Genomic DNA, 16,484 nt, shown 5'->3' with positions numbered 1-16,484 from the left:
AAAAACACTAGCAGAATTCAGCAGGCCAGACAGCATCTATAGGAGGAGGTAGTGACAACGTTTCGGGTCGAAACCCTTCATCAATATCTTGCTCATCTACTATGGAAACATTGAGATGGTGGGAGGTGAATTTCTCCACTCTGTGCGCTATGCCTTCCTGAAAGATCAAGGTCATGACAAGCTCATGTTCCATTGGGATAAAAAGCATTTTGCCTGCATACAATACTTGATGTAACTGTATAGACACAAAGCCAAGATTCCTTACATCAATAGATCTAACTTACATTGGCAATTTCATGATTTATCATCACATTTCTGTTGCTTTGCATTCACAGCTGGACGATATGAAGGCTATTTATTCTCCAGAGAGGTCTGAATTTGTCTCTAATGGTTAAAATTTCTCTCTCCAGGTCAATTTGGAAAGATGAAGTCTCCCTTTGAGTGGGATATTGTGACACGAGGGCTGGTTGCAATGACGATAGAGGGGTTTGTGGGTTTCTTCATCACGATCATGTGCCAATACAATTTCTTCAGAAAGCCACAGTAAGTTTTTTCTATATCATATCATCTGTAGGCTCCTACATCATTTAGGCTTGCAACTTGAGAGGAGGATCACTGTGTGTCTTAGAACTTAATGTGGAATTATTCTTCAGTCTTCATGATACTTTTTAAAAAAAAGAGCAATTAAACATTGTCTTTCTTCCGCTCCGTTCCATTCACGAATAAAGTTCTTGGAGTAGATATTTTAAGGGTAGTTATATTGCTTTATATGATTCATTCGGAGCTGAAATTGTAGAATTGTTGCAGCATTGATGAAAGCTATTTGAGTCATTAAATCTTATAAAACTTGCCCATTACCAAAAATTCCCATTCCCTTACACTTCCCCTGTGGCTCTGCAATTATTCTCCCTTAAGTGGCTATCCATTTTCATTTTGTAAGCTCCAGTTGACTGCTTCCACTTCCCATGCAGTGCCTGACTTCTAAATCTCTGAGATTAATAGAAGTTCTTTTCCTCACTTTCTTCCCTGTGTCTTTCATCTGCCATTATTAATCTCTTCCTCGCCCTCTCCACCCCCTTCCTCCCCCTTCCCCTTACCCCTCCCCAGAACTGAAATATATTCTCTTTGGGTGCCTGAGCTAAATCAGTTTTGATCTCATAACCTCGGTCAAACTTCATCTAGATCTTCTTTGTTCTGGAGAGAAGAACCCTATCTTCACTAGTCCAAGCTTAGTGCTGAAATCCATCATTCCCAGTAAATATTTTCTGTATTTTGACTTGCGGGTCCTAGAGCAGGGTGAGCAGAGTTGAATCCGGCATTTCAATTTTGAATTTGTGTTTTATATTGAGGCACTGTAATCTCCTCATTTCTGGATTCTGTTCCTTTATTCGTGAAGTTCACAATCCCCATATCCCCATGCTTTCCCAAAACTGTGCTTTCAATATGTCCAACATTTTCAAAGAGTTATGCACCTACATATCCAAGTCTATCTGTTCCTGCATCATCCTTAGAACTCTGGAATTAATATTTTCTTACCACAATAAACACGAATCCATCATTTACATGCACCAAAGCTCCAAGGTAAAAGGGCAAGTTCAGAACAAATGTATTTATGCGAGGTTGGTATGTAATTTCCTTCAGTCAACCCGTAGGGGGCATTATGCTCCACAGGCATGGCAGTTGCTGTAATGGGATGATGACTGATACTGCAGTAAATGGGCCTCAAAGGACATTTTCAGACTAACCTTCATTTTGATGCTGTCGCTTCTCTTGTATTTGACAGAAAAGCCATGCCTTGATAATGCCAAGATGTAGTTGTACGTGGTTTGCATTACCTCTTTTGATGCTTCATCATTCAATGGGCTGATTCCTACTTCTAATCCTCCTGGTCGTGCATAACCCTTCCTCTTGTGTTACAGACGCCTGCCCGTTTCCAAGAAGCCAATAGAGGATGATGATGTTGATGTGGGGAATGAGAGGAGACGGGTGTTACGAGGAGATGCGGACACTGACGTTCTTAAAATTCAGAACCTGACGAAGGTAAACAGCAGCAGGAGAACACTTAATATTGAAATAGAAGAGAATGTTTCTTTTTATAGCGCCTTTTATAACATGCAAATGTAGATAATCATAGAGTTCAAAGGTGCAAGAAAAGGCTGTTTGTCTTACTGTGCACTTACAAGACAATTGTGTGTCTCTATCTATCTATTTATTTATTTGTCTATTGAAATACAGCATGGAATAGGTCCTTCAACCCATGCGACCCAGCAATCCCCCTGTTTAATCCTAGCTTCTTCATGGGACAATGTACAATGACTAATTAACCTAGTAACAGTATGTCCCTTGGACTGTGGAAGGAAGCCAGAGCACCTGGAGGTAGCCCACATGGTCACGGGGAGAGCGTACAAACTCCTTACAGGCAGTGGCAGGTATTGAACCCTGGCCTCGTGTCCTGTAAAGTGTTGTGCAAACCACTACACTCCTGTGCCTCTTTTGAAGCCACCCAGTCTCTGAACTTGCACCGTTGCATTTACTTAGAAACCAGTCACCACAACCAACATTGTTGACAAACTTGCTGAAAAGATGTTGCTGCTGTTTGCCAAATTATCTGCTGTCCTACAGACCCAATGCCAGCTGCCTAACACCTCCCTCTGGATCATGAAGCAACAACTAAACATAAGCTATTATCTCCTGGACAGACACTGGCCTCATCAAGAGATCTCTCCCTCATATTCTTAACGCTAATATTGCAGTTTGTCTTCTTGGGCACATTGACTGTTTATCAATCTTTGTTTATGTATAATTTCATAAATTATATTGTATTTCTTTTATTTTTCCTGTAAATGCCTGCAAGAGAATGAATCTCAAGGTAGTATATGGTAATATGTTCATACTTTGGTAATAAATTTACTTTGAACTTTCCAGACAAAGGTTTTTGTTCTCCTCCACAAAGACTGCCTGATTTGCTGAATTCCTCTAGTGTTTTGTGTGTATTATGTTGCTCAAGATTTCCAGCATCTGAAGAATCTCTAGTGTTCATGATTTGTGCCCATCACCTCTAATACTTCTGCCACTTTATCAATTGACAGTCGTCTTGTCCCAGCCAGCTGAATATTAACTTCGATCCTACCGTTCCAAAATGAGGTTGTGCTTAAAACTCTTGAGTTCTTCCATGAAAAGTCACCCAACTCGTTCCTCGTCAGTACCACCGATCTTCACTTGGCTGAACTTATCTTTGAACTGAATGACTTCATTAGCTCTACAGTGCTATGAGAATCCACATGGATCCAAACTGTACCTCTCACTTCCCAGGATAAGTGGTCCTGTTCTTATGTGTGCTGATCAAGTCTCGTGCTCCCACCCATTGATGACTAGATGACAGTAGTTCCTGTTCTCAAAAAGAACTGAAATGTTTCATTACATCTACTGTCAACTGCCATCCATTTATTCATGCCATTTCTGCACCATTAAAACAAAACCCTACAATGAAACTATGGAATATAATGTTATTGTGAATGGTTGAGAGTATAACTCACTCTCGCCTAAGGGAGATCTACAAAAGACCAGGGGAAATAAATTACTTATAGGGACCCATCTGTGTGAAGCCCCAGTACTGTCCTGTCAGATGCACAAGGCAGTCACACTGAAATAGGCTTCACAGGCTTTCCGTAAAGCCTGCTCCAAAATGACTGGATCTCAGACCCTGCACATGCAATTGAATATTTCTCAAAGTGGTGTCTATTTGTGTTGGACACCAGCACATCCAAGGCTGCTGCTTCTTGAAAAGTCAGATACACCAAAAACCTGGAATGAATATCCTGGTCTTGGTGATCCCTGCCACATGTCCCTAATTTCTCATTTTATTTTATCTTAAATAAAATTTGGATTGTATTATATATAAAATCCTGTCATGTCGTGATCATTGTCCCATAATAATTATTTGATTATTCATGTGACAATTGCATGAAACAAAAATATATCACACCTCACAGGTGTAAAAAAAAATCCAGTTAATACTCAGTAGACTCTGCGTGTTTTTCCAAGTGAAGTGTGAGATCGAGATGAGGTGAATTTGAAACAAGTGAAAATCTGCGGTTGCTGGACATCCAAGCAACACACACAAACTGCTGGAGGAATTCGGCAGGTTGCTGAGTGGCCTGCTGGGATCCTCCAGCATTTTGTATGTGTTGATGTGAATTTTGTTCAGTTTCACTCGCGTGCTTGATTAATCTGCAGGTGTACAAGTCTCGGAGGATGGGCCGGATCTTGGCAGTAGATCGATTGTGTACCGGTGTGCGCCCAGGAGAGTGCTTTGGCTTACTGGGAGTGAACGGAGCAGGGAAGACTACGACATTCAAGATGCTGACTGGGGATGAGAGTACAACTGGAGGAGAGGCCTTTGTTAATGGAAACAGGTAAATGATGATGGTTGCTTGCTACAGTGAGGCAAGGAAAAACTTAATAAATACCCTCTGAGCTTTGTATCATTAATACAGCCCTAAACTTCACAGAAAAAAGGACACTTCATCTATAGTCATGCCAGGCAGGAATGTATGACACTTATCATCTTGTTTGTTTGTTTCAGCATTCTTAAGGACCTGCTGAAGGTCCAGCAGAGTATTGGCTACTGTCCACAGTTTGATGCACTTTTCGATGAGCTCACTGCGCGAGAACATATGGAGCTCTACACCAGACTGCGTGGAGTCCCTTGGAAAGATGAAGAGAGGGTAAGGCTAGGGAGGAGGCTCCAGATTTAATTTAATGTGAAATAATGTTGACGGAATTTACAACGCCAAACCAGATCAGCCTTTATTCTCCACGTGGATTTATTGCTTTAATTGTGTTCCAGTTAGTGACCTTTTCAATATGTTGGCTCCAAAGTATTTTTTAGATGAGGCTTTATTTACACAATGGTTTGCAAATGCCAGTGAAATTCTCCCAATACAAGTATTTTCCTAATTCTTTTATTTAAAAAAATGCTCAAGGGGATTCTAGGTCAAGATACCACCAGAATGAATAAAGCAACAGCACTTTGTGGTATGCTCTGGAATCAGTGAAGTAATTCTCCTCAAGCGGTTAAGAATTTTTTTCCCTCAACAATGGATTACATTTCTGAAAATAAACATTTCTGTACATAGGACTATAAAGAAAACTGCCTCCACCTAATTTACTTGTCCTGTACTGGGCAACGCTGACAGACCTGCAATTGATTTTCACCTCGAGCATTATACATTTCCTACTTGTTAGGTACATTGAAGATCTTACACCAGTAGATTTTATTACTGCAGTCCTGCAGAAGCCTCAGGAAGTCAGGTAGAGAGCAATTTAACTTTTGTGTCGATTGGTGCTATTGGAATGGTAAGATTTTCCTGTTTGCTGATATTTGTGTCAACTTGTAGCAATACAAATGAAATAGTCTACTGGTAGGTTTGTGTTGGTTGGTGAACCTACCCCCACCCATCTTCATGTTTTCCTTTCAATATACCCTTCTACTTCCTCTCTGAGTTTACATGACTTCTTCATACATATGCTAGTGTTGTTTGTCTCAACCTTTTCACATGGTAACATAATACACACTTGGATAAAGAGGCTCATGCTGTTCAAACAGCCCCAGTGATGTGTGGGTTGGTACAATGATTGCCTCTCTAAGTTGCTCCAAATGAGTAGATGAGTGGCTGAATCTGAAGATGGTTACTGGGAATGTGGCAAGAATTAATTAGGCTTGGATTTAGTATAAGTAGGTGCTTATTGGTCAGCACAGACTTATGGGCTGAAAATCCTGTGTGCTGAAAAACTCTTTATAGCTACACGGCCGTTTGTTTCATTTAATGTGATGTTAGTCAGGAGCAAACCAACTAAGAGATTAAAATCTCATGTATTTTAGCCTCAGTGCTTAGAATTTGCCCCTTAAAATTTGCATTGATATAGAGAAATGCCTGGAAGATACTGTAGAGTCTCAATTAATGGAAGCAGCAATGAACCTTCCAGATCCTCAGCCTGCTGCGTCATTCAATAAAAGTTTGCCCCAGCACCAACTTCCTGACCAGAGAAGTCTGACGGAAGTTTACAGAATATTTATAGGGCTTAATAGGCACGATACAGGGAGGATGCCTGCACATACCCAGGGGTCGAGCAGCACATATTAGTTATTAGAGTGGAAGGTGTAGAACTGAGAGGACAGAGAAAGTCAGAATTCTATACCACTGTGCTGTGGAGGGAGGCCCCGTCACCAAGTTTATTCAAGACAGAGTGCAATATTAAGAGAATCGAGAGATGTAAAGCAAATCTTCTCCCATGTCACAGTTCTCTTGCAGACTGCATCGCATTTTCTTTCAGGATTTCCCTGTATTTTGCTGCATTCATTTTACCCTCCATCTTCACAAGCCTTCCAGGACCTGCTGCAGTGAAGCATCCCCACAGCACGATGGAGCCACCACCAGGCTTCACGGTAGAGATGGTGCATTTTTGATGATGTGCAGTGTTTGGGTATGCCAAACATAGCGTTCAGTCTGGTGGCCAAAAGGCTTAATTTTGGTTTCACCAGACCATAGAACCTTCTTCCAGCTGACTTCAGAGTCTGCCATTTTCCCAGAAAGCGTTTGATGGCCCTGGGCCTGTATTCACTAAAATTCAGAAGAATGAGGGGTGACCTCATTGTAACCTGTCAAATGGTGAAATTGTGAGTCACCTTGATAGAGTGGATGTGGAGAGAATGTTTCCTGTGGTGGGAGAGCCTAAGACCAGAGGACACTGCCTCGGAATAGAGGGGTGGGCGTCCTTTTAGAAATAAGGTGAGGAATTTCTTTAGCCAGAGAGTGGTAAATCTGGGGTATTCTTTGCCACAGGTCGCTGTGGAGGCTGCCTTTATTGATATTTAAGGCAGAGGTTGATAGATTCTTGATTGATCAGGGTATGAAGGGATACGGGGAGAAGGCAGGAGACTGGAGCTGAGAGGAAAATTGGATCAGCCATGATGAAATGGCAGAGTAGACTCAGTGGGACAAATGGCCTAATTCTACCCCTATATCTTATGGTCTAAAGCTGTGAGTGATGAAGATATGGGGGATAGTGCAAGGAAATGAGACTGAGGTAGAAAATTTATCCAGAATCTTGATAAATGTGGGGCAAGACCAGAGGTATGATGGTCTGTTCCTGTTGCTTTTTCATATGTTTTGTTTCCATGTTCTACCAAATTAAATTGAAGATTGTCTGAATGTCATTTCCTTAAATAAATGTAAAGGAGAATGAAATAATTGTTACTTTGGATCTGATGTAGCACAAAAATACACATAAGATATAAAGGACTCAATAATTTAAAAAAATGCAGAAATATAATACATAAGGTAGCTCCTATAAATAGATTAATTGCATGTCCATAAGGTGATGCCTGGCTGTACATAAGGTGAGTGAGAGGAAATAATATAGTAGTGGTGGAGTAAGTGGCCAGCTGTTTTTGAGTCAGGTGGTCCTGGCTTGGCTGCTATCAAGCCGCCTCCCGGATGGGAATGCGACAAATAGTCCATGAGCAGGGTGGGGGTGATCTTTCATGGTGTTACTGGCCCTTTTCTGACACCTTTTATTTTTATATTGTTACGTGCCCTGTAACTGGGTTAACAGACCAGCAGAAATGGAAGGATAAGTTGGAGTCTGGTGGTACTGTAACTAAAGGTGTTTATCATTAAACTAAGCAATACAATATCAAAAATGCAAATATACATATAAAACAGGTTAGCAATAATAAACATAGAAGTGTAGGAATAATAACAATAAGAAACAAGCTCTATCAATGTCTAGGGGTAAATGAATTGTCATAGAAAATTATAAAGTTCAGTTTGTGCTGAGGTAGTTCTGTTGCAATTGTTAGAGAGAGCGAGCAAAAGATTGAGCAGCTGCAGGAGGGAAACCTTCCGTTGTCTTCTTGTTCCGTTGTAATGTTGGGGTCACTGGTTATGACCCTTCCGTTCCAGGCTAGACTGTTCTTCAGTGGTGGACTCGTCACCCAGGCAAGGGTGGACACACACACAAGTCCCTATCGATCTGCCTTCATCCACTGTACACCGGACCGATTCTCCTGAACCGATCCTCCAGGCCCCCACCTTCCTGTGGGTGCACAACACTCTTTCAGTGTCCACTGGTGTGTCCGAGGGTGTCTCCACAGACCCGTCTTTTATCCCCACTGACGGGGTATCAGCCGTCCATCAACTTAATATGTCCATGTCCATCAAACTAGGCCACACCTGCTGTCTCCTCAGGAATGCTAACGAGCAAAGAAGCATCCTTGTAGCGAAAGGTAAATAATCAGTGAAGAAGCCATAATACATAAATCAATCCTCTCTCTCGCTCGCTCTCTCTCATATTAGCAGCATAGTTCCCGGAGGGGGGCAGCTCTGGACCCCATTTCAAACTGGTTTGTTCCAGCACTCATAACACCCCCATCCTTCAAAGAATTTTCAGCAGGGTGAAAATTCACTAGTAAGGCACATTACAGAGTCTAATATAATACAGAAGTGGTCATTAACTACAAGAGTAACACAGACATACTTTCAAATTAACACCTGGATAAACGATCAGCAATTACATTGTCAGTCCCCTTTACATGTTGTATTTTAATATCAAATTCTTGTAACACCAGACTCCAACTTAATAACCGCCTATTTTTATTCTTAATGTTAGTCAAAAATACCCAGGGGTTGTGATCATTTTTCTACAGTAGAATTAATTCTTAGCTTAGGTGTATATTACAGAATTGGAACCAATACATGTGCGATTATAATGTAGTACATTACAAAAGTTTGTGCAAATACTAATCTTTATTTACTTTTGAACTTAACATCCAGTCAATCAATCTACCACGACATTGTCTTTATTATTCACAAGCTTCGTCTAAAAAAAAGTCAAATTCCCGCAAAACCAGATCCTGTTATTCAAATTTTGTCAACCATTGCCTCTTTTCCACTTAACTCTCTCGTGGTTAGCTGGCTCACTAGCCCAGATTAGGCCGTCACAGACTCCCTGCACAGGGGCTAGCTTATCACTAATGTTTTCCAAACTAAGCCCATTTGCTGAATTTCCTCACCACTCATTAATTTCAAGCAGGTCATTAATTTTATCTTCAGGATCTTTAATTCTGTTAGTTTCCAGTTTAACACCTGCAGGTGATCCCTCTTGGTCAAAACAACTCTTCAAATTTTGCCTCTCCAAATCACATACTTGAACAACATCACCAAGTGGCTTATCTTTAAACTTCAAAACAAACTGTAATTGATTCACAGGCACCTTGTTAACAAACCATTGATCCCTTTGATCCCTTTGATCAACAGTTCTGAAACCAACCCGACTTTAAATTTACATTATTCAAAAGTCCAGTAACACTTTTTCCCTCAATATCTTCAATAATATCCATCTCACCAGCTTTCATCTCATCAGTAACTTTTAACACAAGTGACTGAGAATCCTCACTTTCTACCGGTGCCAAGGTTAACCCTTTCTTCACTGAACCAAGTCCATCTGACGCAAAAGGATTGCATTCCTTTTTAACCAAATCAGACACCTCAGACCTTTTCTGAGTTTTCACACAAGGATCAGTACCCTGTGCATCCAAGTTGGATGCACTTAACAAGTTGGAATTGTTGAGTATTGCGAGAGGTCCATGGTTCAAATCCCGGATGAGCCCCCAATTTGAATCTACCCCGTAACTGGGTTAACAGACCAGCAGAAATGGAAGGATACATTGGAGTCTGGTGGTACTGTAACTAAAGGTGTTTATTAGTCAACTAAGCAATACAATGTTCTTCATCTCTCACTCTCTCATTAGCAGCATAGTTCCGGGAGGGGGAGTGGTGAGGAGCTGCTCTGGACCCCATTTCCAAATGGTTTGTTCCAGCACTCATAACAATATTCTTGATGGTGAGTAGGCAGGTGCCAATGATGCATTGGGCAGTTTTGACTACCCATTGAAGAGCCTTCCTGTCGGCCGCAGTGCAGTTTCTGTGCCAAGCAGTGATGCAGCTTATCAGGATGCTCTCCACTGCACATCTGTAGATTGTCATGGGTATAGATGTAAAAAGTCTAGCTCTCTTCAGCCTTTTCTGAAAGTAGAGGTGTTGGTGAGCTTTTTTGACTGTGTAGGATGTGTTCTTGGACCATGAGAGGTTGTGTGTGATGTGCACTCCCAGTAGTTTAAAGCTGTGTTGCTAATGTAAACGGGGGTGTGAATGGGTGCAAGTTATCCTGATGTCAATAACCATCTCTTTTGTCTTGTTGACATTAAGACTTTGAGTTCCATATCCTCTCTTTAGGCCATCTCTCCTTGTGTTTGATGAGACCCACCACTATCATGTCATTGGTAAACTTGATGATGTGATTGTTCGAGTGCCATTCAGCTATGCAGTCACACGTGAGCAGAGTGTGCAACAATGGGCTCAGCACTTAGCCCTGAGGGGCACGCATTTTGGGGAGGATGAAGAGGGAAGTGTGGTTGTGCATCCTGACTGTGAGGTCTGTTCATTAGGAAATCTGACATGCAGTTGTACATGGATGTATTTAGACTGAGGAGCAGGAGTTTGTTCACCAAGGTTTGTGGGACAATGGTGTTGAATACCAAACTAAAATCCAGAAACAGCATTTTGACATAAGTGTCATTATTTTTTTGTCAGCGTCAGGTGCACGAGAGATGCTGTGGCATTTGTCAGTAAGCATATTGGTAAGTGTCCAATATGGCAGGAAATAAATTTTTCATATGTGCCATTACAACCACTCAAAGTGCTTCATATTTTAGTTCTGAAGGTGTACAGTTCTTTTGTACAGGGATGGTGGTGGGTGATTTGAAACGTGGGGACAGCAGCCTGGATGAGTGAAGCATTGAAGATGTCTGTGAAGATTTCAGTGAGCTAGTGTGTATTCTCCCTGCACTCAACCTGGGATGCTGTCTGTCCCAACCACATTACGGGGGATGACTCTCTGCAAAGTCCATCTCACATGTTCTGTTATTACAGGCAGAGGATACTCACCTGGATGTGAAGTAGCTTTTGTGGCCAGCGTTGTGTTGCATGCCTTGGAGCATGTGTAACAGTTGTTCAGTGTTAGGGAGGAAGGCATCGCTGCTATAGCCAATGCTGTTTTTCCTTACATGGTCAGTAATGCACTTGATGCCCAGCCACATGCACTGGAGATCATTATCGGGACAGATGTCCCTGAATCTTTTGCGCATAGGTGATCCTCGCCATCTTATTCTGAAGATGAGGTTTCTCCTGGCTGCTCTGAGAGCTGTTCTGTCATCAGACTTGAAGAAAGCGTCCCAAGAATTTAGTATGGAGCACACCTTTGCATTAAGCCTGGGCTTCTGGTTGGGCTGCAGGATGACTGTTCTTGAGGTACCAGCGTCATGTGCTTGTCGTGATAAAGCCAATGACAGATGAAGCATATTCCTTGGGGTCTGTGTCTTCTCTGTTTGTGGTGGTCTCCTGGAGCAGCTGCCAGTTAGCCTGTTCAGAACCATCCTGGAACATAGAAATTGCCTCATTAAACCACAGAGTGATGGTCCTCTTAACTGGTTTCTCCATTATCGGCAGCGGTCGGTATGCTGGGATTAATATTATGGAGATGTCGTGTTCAGAGAGGCCAAGGTGAGGGCGTGGGATTGCTTTGTAAGTACCATGTCTGTTTGTATAAACGTGATCAAGCCTTTTCATTCTGCTAGTGGCCATGACGTATTGGTGGAATTTGGGTAAACTGTCCTGCAGGGTGACATGATTGAAATCTCTTGTGATTATGAAGAGACTGTCGAGATGCTTGTTTTATAGAGAGCTGATGATACTGTAAAGCTCTCCCAGTGCATCCTTCCTATTCATGCTCAAGGGGTTGTAGACACATAAGTGATGAACAGATAAGTAAACTCATTTGCAGGTATTGAGGCTGGCATTTAATTGTAAGATGCTCAATGTCGTATACACAAACATACACGTGCACACACCTGCACGCGCACACACCCACATCTGCACTTACCTACACCTCTTCTTCGGTTGTCCATCAGAATCCGATGACAATGTCCACCCCTTTAACGGTGAGATCTTTGATGACCGTACAGTCCTATCCTGGACCCACAAGTTCTATTGCAGGTGGGACATGTATATGTGGTACAGATGGCAACCATGGCTGGATTTCTCCTGGCTCTCTTCAGCTGTCTTCTGGTTGTTCTTTCCATCTCCAGAATACAAACCCCATCCCTACACAGCTGTCACCAAGTGTACAGTCAGCAGCAACATCCTCCAGGTCCTCAGGTCTGATCTTGCACTTCCTTGAAGCATTCTTCATCTGATCCTTATAGCGCTTCTTCAGCCCTCCAGCTGAGCGTCGACCATGATGTATAGCTGGCCGTATAGCACTCTGTGGGGTAGCCAACATTGGGGCATCCTTATCACGTGTCCCAGCCACTGCAGCTGAGGCTGGGTGACCATGGCCTCAATACTTCTGCAGTTGGTCTTTACTGGTATTTCAGTGTGAGGCACCCACTCACGCCAGGTAATTCCCAGGATGCACTGAAGGCAGCTTATGTGGTAGCACTCCAAAGACTAGATGTGACGACACCCACACATATGTGCGCACACACAGGATGCTGCAGGAGCTCAGCAAGTTAGGCCATTGAGGTTGCCACAGTGGCGTAGTGGCTAGTGCGACTCATTTACAGCTTGCAACATTTCGGAGTTCAATTCTGGAGCCATTCTATAAGGAGTCTGTGTACGTCCTCCCTGTGGAATACATAGGTTTCCCCTTGGTCCTCCCATAGTCCAAAGAGTTACCAGCTGGGTTAATTGCTCATTGTAAATTGTCCCATGACTAGGTTTGTGGGTTTGTCGTTAGTTGCTGGGGTGGCATGGCTCAAAGAGCCAAAAGGGCCTATTCTGTGCTGTATCACTAAATAAAAACAAATAAACATCTAGGGAGGGGAAAATACTCTGTTTTGGTCCAAGACCTTCGTCACAGATACTGCCTGACTTGCTGAATTCCTCCAGCATTTTGTATGTGTTCCATTCCTCTAGATTTCATCCTAATAATGTTCCATTTGCCCTCATTGGTTCACTTCGACTGACCCTGGCTTAAAGCTGTGGAGCATCCCCACGCCTCCCACTCCCAAACAATTTTGTATCATTAACAAACTTGGTTATATTACTCAAAAAGGAAAATAAGATAACAGCATAATAAAAAATAACAGCAAACTTGAAATAAGAGCGAAAAGAAAACACTGGGATTATGCAGCAGGTCAGGTAATATCTGAGGAGAAAGAAGCAGTTAATGTTGCAGGACTGATGCATTGAGTTTTGATCCAAATTACTGACAGGCTATGGATAACTGTGAATACTGATCTCTGCAGCATCCTGCAAGTTACAGCCTCCCAGCTAATAAAGTGTCCATTGATATCTACTCTTTGGTTTTTGTAACTCATCCCCTGCCAGTATATTTCCTCTAATGCACTGTAATCTGTTTTTATTCAATAAACTCTTGTCTCATATTTTATTAAAGGCCCTTAAGGAATCTAAAATGCACAACGTCCATTGGTACCCTTTATCTGTTCCTCTAGTTATAACCTAAAAAACACTAATGGTTTTATCAAAATGATCATCCTTTAATAAATTAACATTGACTCTCCTAATAATCTTTTTATTCTCTATTGTTACTATATTCTAAGTGTCCTGGGTCAGCTTTTGTTCACCATTTTCTCTCCCACTTTCTTCATGGAGTTACATATGTTCCCTCCCATCTGTAGGGATCATTCAAGAGTACCACAGCCTGGAGGATTTTTATGTTTTTCATGACAACAGACACAGAATATTTGTGTAATTTTTTTCCGCAATGTCCTCATTCACTAATGTAATTTCGCTTGCCTTAGTCTATAGGGCGCTCACATTAATTTTCATTTTACATGTTCCATGACGCTATTAGAGCCTACATTTATGTTTTTCACTTGATTATGCTTACTTTCTAGTTACCGTTTTCCTATCAGTGTTTTGAGAATTGGTAGATGAATTCCTAAATGTTCCCAACCCTCACGCTTACTGTTCCTTTGGCAATGTAATCCAGCTTTTCAATTGTTGGTCTAGTTGGATCAGTCTTTCTGCTGGGTTTTTATGCTTTGAAAGATAGACTTAAAGTATGCATTAGTTCTTTAAAATGTTAATTGTTTATTTATTATCATGCCTTTCAGTGTAGTTTCCTAGTCTATCAATACCACACATTTGTCAATGGAACAATGTTAGACAGGTGCATTAAGATATGTTATAGTCCAGTGAAGATGTGATATATATTTAGCACATATTTCAAAACTGAAGCGGTTTGTAAGTGAAATGGATTTAAAGATCAATACACACAATGCGCTGGAGGAGCTCAGAAGAACAGACAGCATCTGTGGATGGGAGTAAGCTGTCCACATTTCATGCTGAGACTATTTATCAAGTTCTGATGAAGAGTCTCGGCCCCAAACATCAACTGTTTATTCCTATCCAGGGATGCTACCTGACCTGCTGAGCTTCTCCAGCACATTGTTTTATTGCTCTAGATTTCCAACATCTGCTGTATGGTGTCTATGGTTTGAAGATCAGATTTTTCCATTGAACTGTCTTGTCTCCATTTTTTTCTGTAGGTCATAAACTGGGCACTTGATAAACTGGAGCTCACAAAGTATGCAGACAAGCCTGCCGGAACATACAGCGGTGGCAACAAAAGGAAGCTCTCTACGGCCATTGCATTAATTGGCTACCCTTCCTTAATCTTCCTGGTAAGATTCACCAATAATTTGGGCACCCAGATGTAAATGAATTCTGCTCAGATCACAAAATGCAAGCATTCCAGGTACCTAGGAGTGCAGATGCATAGTTCATTAAAAGCAACCTCACAGGTAGACAATATGATGAAGAAGGCATTTGGCATGCTGCCCTTCATCAGTTAGGAGTTGGGAAGTTATGTGGCAATTATGTAAGGCATTGGTGAAGCCACACTTGAAGTATTGGAAACAGTTTTGGTCACCCTGTACCAGGAAAGATGTTATTTAAAATGTGCAGAAAAGATTCACCATCTGTTCAGTCAACTGTTTTAGGGTGACCCTTGCCTGCTACCAATGTGCTTGCTTACATAATATTAGTAATTGTACTTCAAGGACAATTGTTGGTTGCAAAACACTTGAGACACCCTGAATATGTGCATAAGTTCAGGTTCCCTGCTTTATTCATTCTGAACAGTAGCAGGTATAAAAATACACTCCTACTCATGATTTATAAAGTGTTTGAAGTCAATTAAAATATGGTAATTGGACTGTCTGAAACAAAATACAATTGGTCTCTAAGGACCAGTTTTCTAATTGAGAATTCCAAGGATAGAACAGAAGCAACATATGGCTGATAATAACAGCTTGCAACAAATAAATGGATCTTGTCCTGCTGAGTATATCCACTGTTTTACCTCAGTGAGGTGGAAGTTATGTGGGGTTAAAGCTTCCAAGTGATGTTTCCACTTCTTTTGCTTAGCCTCCAATTCCACTGAACCTGGCCATTTCAAGAGGACTCCACTGCCCCTGTGAAATTGCTCAGTGAATTATAAATAAATTGGTGTATTAATGAATGTAACAAAATGTCTCCATCTCTGGAGACAAGCTGTCTACCAGCATCTTTTATAAGCATACTGATCCCTACTGCTTTCCTTTACTAACACCTCTTCCCACACTGCCTTCTGTAAACAAAATGCTATTCTCCTTTCTTGGTTCCTTTGTCTCCGCTGCATCTGTTCCCAGGATGAGGCTTTCCTTTCTAGGACATCAGAGACGTCCTTCTCCTTCATAGAATGGGCCTACCCTTCCTCCACCACTGATGCTGCATTCACTCTCATCTCCTCCATTCCCCATGTATCTGCTCTCTCCCCATCTTGTTGCCACCTTAACAGGTATAGGGTTCCTACCACCCTATGAGCCTTGACATATAAAACATCATTCTCCACAACTTCTGCCAGCTTCAACGAGATCCTACCATCAAGCACATTTTTACCTTACCCCCTACTCTCTACTTTCCATGGGGATCGCTCCCTCTGTGATTCCTTTGTCCATTCATCCCTCCCCACTAATCTTCCCCCAGATCATATCCCTGCAAGCGATAGAAATGCTACACCTGCCACTCACCTCCATTCAGGGCCCAAAATAGTCCTTCTGGGTGATGCAACACTTCACCTGCAAATCTGCTGGTGTCATCTATTGTGTCACGTGTGCCCAATTCGGCCTCCTTTACGTTAATGAGACCCAGTGTAAACTGGGAGACTGCTTTGTCATGCACCTCCACTCCATCCAACATAAGGAGAATTTCCCGGTGGCCAACCACTTTATTTCATATCCCCATTCCTGTTCCGATATGGCCTCCTCTTTTGCCACGATGAGGCCACTCTCAGGATGGAGGAGCAACATCACCAGCCTGATGGCATGAGCATCGATTTCTCCCTCCGTTATATTT

At 42.0% G+C, this 16,484-nt stretch overlaps 1 protein-coding gene across 3 annotated transcripts in view; it reads left to right on the top strand.

Moving 5' to 3' along the window:
- The window catches only part of abca2 (ATP-binding cassette, sub-family A (ABC1), member 2), a 532,256-nt gene that overhangs the window by 476,679 nt on the left and 39,093 nt on the right, over positions 1-16,484 (top strand). For all 3 annotated transcript variants that reach the window (XM_059994306.1, XM_059994305.1, XM_059994307.1), the window contains 5 exons: positions 411-543; positions 1,920-2,040; positions 4,237-4,415; positions 4,586-4,727; positions 14,636-14,770. In XM_059994306.1, the coding sequence (XP_059850289.1) occupies positions 411-543; positions 1,920-2,040; positions 4,237-4,415; positions 4,586-4,727; positions 14,636-14,770 (710 nt within the window). The remainder of the gene's footprint in view (positions 1-410; positions 544-1,919; positions 2,041-4,236; positions 4,416-4,585; positions 4,728-14,635; positions 14,771-16,484) is intronic.

Source organism: Hypanus sabinus, chromosome 18, assembly GCF_030144855.1.
Source record: "Hypanus sabinus isolate sHypSab1 chromosome 18, sHypSab1.hap1, whole genome shotgun sequence".
Taxonomy (NCBI): Eukaryota; Metazoa; Chordata; class Chondrichthyes; order Myliobatiformes; family Dasyatidae; genus Hypanus; species Hypanus sabinus.
The sequence above is the reverse complement of the archived record's forward strand: the minus strand, read 5'-3'. Positions and strand labels throughout refer to the sequence as shown.